Source organism: Eutrigla gurnardus, assembly GCF_963514095.1.
Source record: "Eutrigla gurnardus genome assembly, chromosome: 21".
Classification (NCBI taxonomy): Eukaryota; Metazoa; Chordata; class Actinopteri; order Perciformes; family Triglidae; genus Eutrigla; species Eutrigla gurnardus.
The window spans coordinates 11,637,153-11,648,109 of NC_139932.1; the positions used below are offsets into that span (position 1 = coordinate 11,637,153).

General features: G+C 41.4%; 1 protein-coding gene across 9 annotated transcripts in view; it reads left to right on the forward strand.

Moving 5' to 3' along the window:
* cacna2d4a (calcium channel, voltage-dependent, alpha 2/delta subunit 4a) overlaps nucleotides 1-10,957 on the forward strand; it is a 70,216-nt gene that overhangs the window by 12,381 nt on the left and 46,878 nt on the right. For 2 of the 9 annotated variants that reach the window (XM_084039302.1, XM_084039306.1), the window contains exons 11-29: nucleotides 404-493; nucleotides 580-693; nucleotides 822-900; nucleotides 1,780-1,913; nucleotides 2,541-2,558; nucleotides 3,090-3,167; nucleotides 3,263-3,343; nucleotides 3,424-3,498; nucleotides 3,624-3,710; nucleotides 3,790-3,861; nucleotides 3,965-4,026; nucleotides 4,257-4,324; nucleotides 4,415-4,460; nucleotides 4,575-4,672; nucleotides 4,766-4,859; nucleotides 4,990-5,082; nucleotides 5,383-5,510; nucleotides 6,569-6,679; nucleotides 7,514-7,582. In XM_084039302.1, the coding sequence (XP_083895428.1) occupies nucleotides 404-493; nucleotides 580-693; nucleotides 822-900; nucleotides 1,780-1,913; nucleotides 2,541-2,558; nucleotides 3,090-3,167; nucleotides 3,263-3,343; nucleotides 3,424-3,498; nucleotides 3,624-3,710; nucleotides 3,790-3,861; nucleotides 3,965-4,026; nucleotides 4,257-4,324; nucleotides 4,415-4,460; nucleotides 4,575-4,672; nucleotides 4,766-4,859; nucleotides 4,990-5,082; nucleotides 5,383-5,510; nucleotides 6,569-6,679; nucleotides 7,514-7,582 (1,597 nt within the window). The remainder of the gene's footprint in view (nucleotides 1-403; nucleotides 494-579; nucleotides 694-821; nucleotides 901-1,779; nucleotides 1,914-2,540; nucleotides 2,559-3,089; nucleotides 3,168-3,262; nucleotides 3,344-3,423; nucleotides 3,499-3,623; nucleotides 3,711-3,789; nucleotides 3,862-3,964; nucleotides 4,027-4,256; nucleotides 4,325-4,414; nucleotides 4,461-4,574; nucleotides 4,673-4,765; nucleotides 4,860-4,989; nucleotides 5,083-5,382; nucleotides 5,511-6,568; nucleotides 6,680-7,513; nucleotides 7,583-10,957) is intronic. The other 7 variants (XM_084039307.1, XM_084039309.1, XM_084039308.1 and 4 more) reach the window with 5 other exon arrangements.

The window sequence follows — 10,957 nt, forward strand, 5'->3', positions numbered from 1 at the left end:
GACAACTATTATCACCGTATTGAGTCCCACTTAACTTCGCTACATTTGGGTATCGTTTACATTATAAAGCATAAATTATTACAGCTGTAATTTAAAGTTACGCGATATACAATTTTGTTAAGAGTCCCACAAAGGATATGTCAGTGAAACCGGCCATTTATTTGTGTGTGGGTGTGTGTGTGTGTGTGTGTGTGTGTGTGCATGTGTTGAATCATCCTCATTAGCTGGTGTTGTCGTGACTGACGTAATTGGTCAGTGTGCCAGGGAGCCGGGGATTATCGCTCCTCTCTGCTCTCCTCTATACTACACACACAATCTCTCATGACCTCCTTCACCTGCATGTACCAGAAGGATAATGAAGTCATGATATCTCTATGTGTTTACATGTTGTGTGTCTCTGCAGCATTTCAAGCTGTTGGTCGAGGGACTTCACGTCAAAGGCGAGGGCAAAGTGAAAGATGCAATGAAGGAGTCTTTCAAGATCCTCAACGAGGTTTGTGCCTCTGCGCAGCAACCGCAGCAGCTGCTAGGTCTTTAGCGTCAAATGTCCAATATCACGTAAAGTGTTTGTGTGTTTAGGCTGCAGCGCTGGGCCAGGGCAGCCTCTGTAACCAGGCCATCATGCTGATAACAGACGGAGCCATGGAGGACTTCCAGGAAGTTTTTGAGGAGTTCAACTGGCCAGAACGAAGGGTAGGACGAGGACACACACACACACACACACAGACGCACGTGTGAAAAGTACTGCAACCACACAAACACAAATCAATGACAGCATTTATGCACAGGGCTTATTCCATCTCACTGTATTGTCTCTCCAGGTTCGAGTGTTCACCTATCTGATTGGACGAGAGATGACGTTTGTTGAAAACGTTAAATGGATCGCCTGCAACAACAAGGGTAAATGGGAGGAATCAACTCTGTGGCATAAAAGTTGCTAGGTTAAATCCTGCAACAACATTTAGGCTAACAAGGAATACAGTAATACACAATGGCACATTGTACTAAGCAAGAAAGGAGGTCTGTGGTGTTCCCGGGTGGTGCTGTATTGACAGAGTATCAAGTGCTGCCCTCTTGTGATTTACATGGGTTCACACAGCAGCTCAGAACTGAAAATAATCACTCGCTCTGTTCTCATGAAAAATCCCCGATTAATACCTGATTATCAGCAAAGATACAGTGTAAACACATCGTTGGCCAAAATTAAATACCAAATGTGCGTCTCTGTGTGTAACAGGTAACAGGTGCCCTCCCGTCTGTTGCGTACTTCTGCCAACAATGAATATATATATATATCTGTCATAAATAGACCCACGTACTTAATGTTACCCTGCTGCAAAAACACATACAGTTTCAGTTTTATTTGAGGGAGCAGGTCGACTTCATCATATTCTCACGGAGACGTTAAGAAGGGGTAAAAGGTTGCCCACGTTCTCGGCTCATATCTGGCAGCGCTTCAGTAGCCTGTTGTCGCCGAGCAGCTTCGCTGCAGGTATCCCATTGACGTCATTCTCTCCCAGTTGCAGAAATGCCTAAGACTAAGCCAAGCTTTAAAAAATGCCAAAAGCACATTTGCATTGATGTCAGATTTAAGCAGTTGGTTTATTTTAATTTAAAACAGCTTAAATACAAGGTTTTCTGAAGTCAGATAAATGAGTTTGTTGCTCTGAATGTAATACCCAACGCCTGAAGTAGTAAGATAAATAATAATAGGGTAAAAACGTCTGTTTTTATTTGTGATATATGCTATGTATGTAAATGTGTTTGTATGTCCTGCAGGCTACTACACACACGTCTCCACGCTGGCTGACGTCCAGGAAAATGTCATGGAGTACCTCCATGTCCTCAGCCGACCAATGGTCATCAACCACGATCACGACATCATCTGGACTGAGGCCTATATGGACAGCGTGGTCAGTCTGGTCGCTGGGCAACACACACTGTTATCTCGCAACAATGTTATCTGACTTACGTCATCAAAATGTCAGACGCCTGGGTTTTTACTTTTGTTAGCGATCAATTACAGAGTTTCCGTAAGGCAGCAGAGAAAAATATGTACGGTAGTTAACAGTGACAGACAGAAGCCAACAGGGTTGCTATTTTGTTCCTAAGCTGTTTTTGTAGCAGTTGCTAGTGTATAATTGCGTGGTTGCTATGATGTTCTGTTTAGTTGCTAGGCTGTTGCTAGGAGAGAAGATCTCAATTCAAAGAAGTCGCAGTTTGCCGAATATTTAGTTTTGTGTCAAACTTCTCGGTGAACTACATCTGCAACTTCCTTGACTTGCAAAAATTATCTTTAAAATAATAAACGCAATATTTGGTTCACATTCCTGTAATGGTGCACATTTAGCAACACAATTTCAGCCCAGGCCAGTTCGCTCAAACAGGAGAACATACATTTTCAAATTCAAGTGCATCTGCATGCTTTTATGTGTTTATATGTCCTTCTTTATTTCAATGTGTTTTCATCTTAACCATATGTGTCATATCTTTTCACTGCCATCTCATTCTTGTTGTCTTTCATCCATCATCACCTTCAGTTACCAACCACAAAAGAGGTAATTCAAACTACAAAATGTTGTCAGCCTTATAAACTACAATTGTATTTGTAATGTCAGCTTACAGTTTACAGCGGTGTCAGGTAGTTAGTTTTTTGTTAATGTTGGTGTCCAGCATTTCTTCAAATGCTAACGTTGGTTAAGCTAACCCTCCAGTTAGCTACCCTAGCTACGTTAACGTTTCCATTGTATTTCACCTTAAGGATAAAATATTACTTAGCTTTTTAGTTTTAGTTTTAGTTTTAGTTTTATTTAGTATTTGAAACGTTACATTAACTCCTTCCATAACGTCTTTTACAAAAGGACATTTGTAGTAACATTTCTCAGCTTCTCTTTGCGTTCCCTCTGTAGTTAGCTTGGTTAGCATTGTTTGGTTCAGGCAGATTTGTCATCATTAAGTGAAATATTGTCTTCCAATCCATCTCTGTTCCATTTAATTTTCCACCTTCAGTCAACAGGAATGAACTCCACGACTTAATTTAGAGCAAACTAATTTAAGTGTCTGTGTTTGTGTGTGTGTGTGTCCCACAGCTGTTCAACAGTCAGGCTCAAAGCCTGCTCCTGATGACCTCGGTAGCCATGCCCGTGTTCAGCAAGAAAAAAGAGACTGTAAGTGTTCATTCTAACCATCATGAATACCTTCACCCTCAACAAATGCCACCTGAAAGTGTGGGTTTTATGAACCTGCCGTGTGTTTCCTGCAGCTGTCTCACGGGATTCTGCTGGGAGTGGTGGGAACCGACGTGGCCTTGAAAGAGCTGATGAGATTAGCTCCGAGATACAAGGTAAACCAGCCTTCATGAACACGCAACACACTTCCCGTGGTGTCGTGTGTTGTGTCCTCATCTCTTTCTGTCTCCTTCAGCTGGGTATCCATGGTTACGCCTTCCTCATCACCAACAACGGCTACATCCTGTCTCACCCTGACCTTCGACCTCTGGTACAAACCAAGATCGTAGTTAACTGCTGGAAACATATAACCCTCCTTGACAGATGCGTTGCAATTAACCAGTTATGATAACACGGGATGGGTTTTTGTTGTCTGTCCGTGTGTGTGTGTGACAGTATAAAGAGGGGAAGGTTCTCAAGCCAAAACCCAATTATAACAGCGTTGATCTGGCCGAGGTGGAATGGGAAGACACAGACGAGAAAGTGAGTTATAGTTTCGGATCCATAGCGTGGTGTGACGAAACAAGCTTTATGTGCTGAGCGTGTGATGCTTACGTTTCAGCTGAGGACAGCCATGGTTAAAGGAGAAGCTGGGACGTTGGCTATAGACGTGAGGTCATCAGTGGATAAAGGAGTGAGTACAGTAGTTGTTGTGAGTGTGTCTGGATCTCTCCTCATGTGGGTCTTTTCTTGTATTATGTCTTTTATCCCTATATAATTGTTATACTCTCTCACAGAGACGAGTGATCTTCCTGAAGAACGATTACTTCTACACCGTCATCAATGAGACACCGTTCAGGTTTGTCCGATTGGCTTGAGCAGGATTACTTGGAACTTTTAAAATATCCACCTTGTCCAACAAAGCGACGCTTGTGTTACCCGTGAGGGATTAATAGCAAAAACACAGCGCCTCTGTTAGTCATGTCTCTTCATTTGTTCTGGAGCAACAAATGTGTGTTGTAGGAAATACCAGTTATTATGAGCATGATTCACCCTGCCAGTAACAAATGACTTCTATGTATTTGACAGTCTGGGTATAGTGCTGACTAGAGGATATGGAAAATATATCTTCGCCGGAAACGTCTCTGTCGAGGACGGTAAGTCTTTCCCTTCTGTCTTCGTTTCTCTGGATTTGTGTCTGATTTTCTTACCATCTCTGTCCCGTCCACTTTTCTTTTTGACTTCAGGTCTCCATGACTTACTGGCTCCAGACCTGACGATAGCCAGTGAATGGTGAGTCCTGCGTAACTAGCAGACCATAGATATTATGTCATTCCCAACAGTGTAAGTGGTTGTAGCTCTTCATTAAAATACACTCCATGTTTGTGACATCGTGTGCGCCTGCAGGACCTACTGTGAGACGGACATCGACCCGGCCCACCGGAAGCTGACCCAGCTGGAGGCTGTGGTGCGTTACCTCACTGGCAAAGAGCCAGATCTGGAGTGTAAGTGGACGCTTAAACTTGGATTTTATGGGGATAAACTGTGATTTGTGATGTGACTGTTGGCTTCTGTTGGTTTTGTCTCTCTCTCGACAGGCGATATGAAGTTGTTGCAACAAACTCTCTTCGATGCCGTGGTAACGGCTCCAATGGAAGCCTACTGGACCGCTCTCATGCTCAACACGTCTGGGTGAATATTGACACACACTGCGTAAATGTTTGATTAATACAATTACGACTTTTTACATGATGACAGATTTTTTTTTATCTGCTCCACCTCCGCCTTTTTCTGTCTCATTTTCTCTCCCTCTCTCTCTCAGTATGGAGGACGGGGTGGAAACTGCATTCTTGGGGACTCGTTCGGGCCTGATGAGGTTCCAGAGATACGCCGGCGTTGAGAAAAGAGTCGGCAAGTGAGTAAGAAAGACGCGGCCGTTTTGCATATTAAATATCATCACATCATCACAGGTTTAAAGCTTGGGTTAAATAAGATAAGAATTATAACTCTTTATGTGACAGTGATAATTGCAGTAAGGTAAGAGTTCGCCCCCTTGTGGTCAATGAAAGGGCAGCTTTTATTTTTTCCATAACTTTGCCCAAATCTTTCTGTATTTCTCTTTATTCCATCCTCCTTTTCGATCTTCCCTCTTTGTCATCATAAGTAGGCAGTCGATAGTATGTTTTTGCTTCAGTTAATTTTTATCTCTCCCCAGGTCTTTCCTGACCTCCGAAGACATGGAGAATATGTTCACATTGGACCATTTCCCAGTGTGGTACCGCAGAGCGTCCGAGTACCCAGCTGGAAAGTTTCTATACTACATGCCCAGACAGGAGACTAGAGGTAGTGGAGATAGCTTTACTGAGCAAGCACACACACACACACACACACACACACACACACACACACACACACACACACACACACACACACACACACACACACACACATGGATACACAACACACTTTCTGTGCTTTTTTATTTCCAATTTGCTCAGCCATGTTCGGCACGTTGAGCCAAATATCTCTCAGTGACAGGCTCATTTCTCTAGCCAGGAGGCTCCCTTCTGTTTACTTTGTTGTATATTTATGCAGTTTGTTTCCAACACCAGTTTGGAAAGTTGGAAAAATAGTAGCCAGTCAACCGTAAAGTGTTTAGTTTTTATGGATATTCTATTTATAGTCGTTTCTTCTTCACCATGGTTTATATTCTTCTTCTTTTGCTGCTCCAGAGAGACAATGTTAACAGCTACTATCATCATATTTATCATCACATCATATTAACACTTAACTTCATCCATATATGTAGTCTAGTAATAAAAGTCAGTAACATATGGGATTTTGAGCTTTACCCTTCTCTGCCTCTGTATTTAATTTTCCTACTTAGCTCAGCTAGGATGAATGTATTTTTAAAGTGCTTCAAAAAATATGAGGCAAACATTTAATTTGACGAAATAGTTCAGACTTAAATGTGATTTTGTTGAAGTAAAGTATATACAGGGAGTATGAAGCTGATCACACTGCCCTCCCCATGACAGATTACATTGCAAGTGTACATCCACTTCCTCACTCACTTAAATGTAGTTTTCTGATTGTATTTTTAATGCTGTTTATTAGTTCACCCAGCATCAAAACCTCACAGCAGTCACTATATACCATATGGACTGAATCTATGGATGATTTCTTTTTAAATCCTGACATTGCATTTAAAAGAAACCCGACAGTTTACAACATTAAAACATTAGAAGCCTTGTTTCTAAGTCCTATTTTAAGATATAAGAATTAAGATTCATAATATACTGAACAATGTTATAATACCGCCATAATGTAGTACAAAATGATAAAAGAAAATGTCTTACACGTGTTTTAGGCTGAGGCTGGATACAGTTTGTTGTGTTCAGATATATTCAGGGACTATGAGGCTGACTATAGCGCCACCTTGAGTGCAGAGGAGGTGGAGCTGCAAGCGGAGGAGGGAGGGAGAAAAGGAAGGGAGGCGGAAGAGGAGGAGGGTAGAGGAAAACTTCTATTCATACTTGGCATGCCTCCTCGTTCTGTTCTTCCTCAAACCCCTAACTTCAAGGCATGACAAGTGCTGTGGGCTCGTTTTTCTTTCTTTTTCATCCATCTCTGTTCTTATTCTCTCTCTCTCTCTCTCTCTCTCTCTCTCTCTCTCTCTCTCTCTCTCTCTCTCTCTCTCTGCATGAGCATGCAATCACAGTGTTTCTGGCTATTAAAGCTTTCTGGTTCAGTTATCTGTTTAGGTAAGTAAAGGAACTGGTTTCATAAAGATTTTTGGGGTAATACCTCTGTTACTTACAATATGTCAAAAATGACCTGAATGTGATATAATTTGCTTTAGAGGTTTGAATAGCAGAAATATAAACACACACACAGTCCCTCTGTTATGAGTGAGCTTATAGCTTTCATGCTCTGTGACTAAATGCTAAAAAAAGGCTGGATTCTGGCGGGCTGACACTCGGCATCAGCTGTCTCGAGGGCTGCGAAATCAACCAACAGAAGATGAATGCATGACTTTATTGAATATTACCTACGGAGTCCAACTCAATCTGTCACCCTCATATTTCCAAACACATTTTGGCATCTCTGCGCTAACACTTCAGCTGTCACCATCGCGGTTAGTGTTCATGGACTTACAAACGATATATTCGGTGTGTGAGAACATTCTCCCTTTCAGCTCCTGTGCATGCATTTACTCTTGCAGGTGTTCATGTTTGGAAGGAATTTTTTTTGTGTGTTTGTGACGTGAATGCATGCACCCTTGTTTCTGCATGTATAGATAAAGTCCTGTAACTTTTTGCTAATTGTGTGTGTTGCTCTACCAGCAGGGAGGATAGCGATCGCTACGACTGCCATTACTGTCACGGTGGGCAAGAAAACCGCCATCGCTGGAGGTAGGATGACAATTATCATTAAGATACACACTCCCTCTATTGTATTGTAGTTCACTCTCTTTCTAAACTTTCCTCTTCTAGCTCTTCCTCTCTTCTCCCTGTCTGCCTTTTCTCGCGGTTCCACGTGGTTACAATTAAATGACTGATTTGTTGGCGACATTTGACCTTGCTGATTGGACATTGATTGTTTGTAGCATCACTTTTTGCTATAGATTTGTCAGTGCCATGCTTATTACATGCACTGTGGTATTCAGACCAAGACAAACAGCTTTGGTCGTGTTTTGATTTGTTGTAACGGATAACAAAAAGGGTTTAGCTTATTTCGTTCAGTAGTTCACAGTATTTACTTATTCTGTTGTCGGATTTTAACATAGGCTTTTTGAAGACAAGCTGTGTGAAATGTGTCTGAAATGTGAAGCTCCACAACAGGATCAACTATTTAGAGAGAGATTAGGATTAGAACCCATCTTGACCCAATACGGGATTTTTGAGGCCAATTCTGATTCTTTTTGACGTAGATGTGTAATTAATATCCTTTTAATATAACATTTTAATGTATGTTCTGTTTGTTTTTTTATCATATCATATGATCTCCATCAGCAGAAACAGTATTGTCGTGGAATTTAATCTCCACTATGGACAAAAAGTCCTGAAAGTGCACTGATCAAATGGAACATGGAACATCTGGGCTGATGAAGATCATGCAATATGATCAAAAGCTCCAGAATTGTTACTAAATGGAACTTTTTTAACAAATATTTAACCGCTGCCACTTCCAAGATCAAGTATGAACCTCAAAATATTCACTGCTGCAGTTTCCTGTTGAGCGTTTGTTTTTTGATTTATTTGCAATATGTCAGCCCACTGATATATCAGTGCAGTTTTAATAGTGATCACATATCTGGGATGTTTGGAGAGAACTGTGCTTCCTTCAGTAGTGTGGTGTCCTAAAGATGTTTCAGATGCCTCCATAAGCAGAAGGTTTTATGGAGCTGTATACCAGACTTCCCGTGCTTCAGTGTGTATTTCACACAGAAACATTTTTGCCTCATAGTTCACAGTCTCTCGGGCTTTGTTCCACTGCTTCCCGTTGTTTGTGTTGCTGTATTTTAAGTCCTGGTGAGCCCATCTGTGTCCGACACACTCATCAGTCATAATTATCTAGTGAGTAAGACTCTGGAGCTGCATCCTCAGAGCGCACGTTTGTGTGTGTGTGTGTGTTCATGTGTGTACCTGCATGCATTTGGCGCGTCTCATTATGCTGACAGACAGACATAAAAACACTCCATGCCGCTCTTCAACACACTCGCGCACACAAACGCGCGCCTTTATCTGTATTTCACAGCTTTCGCAGAAATTGTCTCAGGTGCGAAAATACCGTTATATATTTGGAAAAATGGAAAACAAGCAGGGAGAAGTGAGAAGGAGTTCAAAATACATGTGTTTCTGTCTCTCGCTTAATCTCACTGCCTCTCGCTCTTCATGTTTTTTTATCCATCTCTCTCTCTGCTTGTTTGGAAACATTATCATCCCAGCAGGTTGAATCCAGAGCTCTGCTGTAGCCCACGGTAACCTGTAAAATCACAGTATCACAGTAAAACTGAAAGATTTGTGATAAATTCATGTTTGTGTCTGTCTATTTATGATAGATTGTCTTATAACGATCACTGATGGGAGGTCAAAGGTCATAGAGCAGCTGCTTCACAGAGGAAAGTGCAAATATGGGCCACTGAAAAAAAGCAGTTGCTTCATATTCAGTATGTTAATCAGCTGACTGCTGCAGGTTTGCACAAATATATCATGTGTGCAATATTTTGTAGCTTAAAACATCAGACATCCACATGAGGAACCCAGTGGAAAACAGCTTATATTTTCTGGGGATGAGAGTCTTTTAAATGCAAATAATAATTCATATTTGCATGGCAAAAAGTGGTCATAGAGGTTGTGATTCCTTTTGTGGCCACTGAGTGTCAGTGTTTGTCTTGAAGCCGGTCAGTGGCGCTTTGTTTAGCTCTCAAGCTGATTCGGTGGCAGGTGATGAAGGCCGAGGATTTGGTGTTTTAGAGGCTGATCCAAAATCAGTCAGCAGCGTCTACAAAAAACACTGTGTTTATACTCCTCTAAGGCTCAGCTGTGGATTAGAATATCTCTGTGGCAGAAGTGACAGGCTGTATGTAAATAAACCTAATGCGCCGCTATTGACAGAGAAGCAGACTGGAAGAAAGAGAGGGAGGAAGCGAGATAAGTAGGCAAAATAGAAAAAGACAGACAAACAGGGAAAAAAAGAGAACTGAGAGAGCAGGATGAGAATAAAGGATAGAGAGAGAGATTTGACATGAAGGAGGAGGAGAGGAAGCAGGGGGATAAGAATACAAAATAAAACAGGGGAGAAAAAGGATGGAGGAGGTGAAAAAGTGAAAAAGACACAATAGACCAGACAGAGCAAAGGATAAAGAGGGCAGAGATGAGAGAAAAGAAGGTGGAAAGACAAAAAAAAAAAAAAGATGATGGGGGAGAAGAGGCGACAGAAAGATAAATGGAGACAAGATAAGTGAGAGGCGAAGGGAAGGAGATGAGAAATAGAGAAAGGTGAGATGAGATAGAGGGCAAGAGACAGAGAAAATGAGATAGGTGCAGTGTACAGAGGAGCTGTTACCATGACTGATGCATGCTCTCATTTGGTCCCGTGTAGGTAATCCACCTCAACAGCTCTTTCACCCAAAAATATAATCATAATTTAAATAATTTGTACACTGCAAATAATGTTCCCCATTGTGGATGTAAAATTACTTATATTATTTTAACAATATTCACATGTAAATCCAACAAATGTTTGCGTAAAATATGCATTTTTTTAAAATCTTGACAGAACAGGTGGTTGTTGTTTCAAAGCTCGTCATTCACATTTGACATAAGTGTGATATGTTTTTATTCAAATCGATGCATATTGACCAGGAAATGCTTCATCATCACCATCGTATCGTCATCGTCGTCATCACAATCATCATAATAACACGACACACCGTAGATTTGCGGGCGATGCACTTCAGTCTTTGAGGCCCTCAGTCATCGTGGCTGCTGCGGTTTTTTTACGTAACAAACTATAATTTATTATTCTTTACACACACGGACTATAGGAACAGGTTAGCTAGCTAAGATACTTAGCTATGAACAGCACAAGACCTGCTGACCAGGGGTGAGAGGACGATATTTCTACATTCATAGACAGAGTTTAGCCATCGCTTCTTTTTCCAGTTGCTGCCCTTTTTCCAGTTGCTTAAAACATCACTTTACTACATTTTCCTGAAGGTGCCAATTATTAATTTAAGTCTAAATTACCCTCTCGTCTTTTTCCATCTCTTCACATTAGTTCGG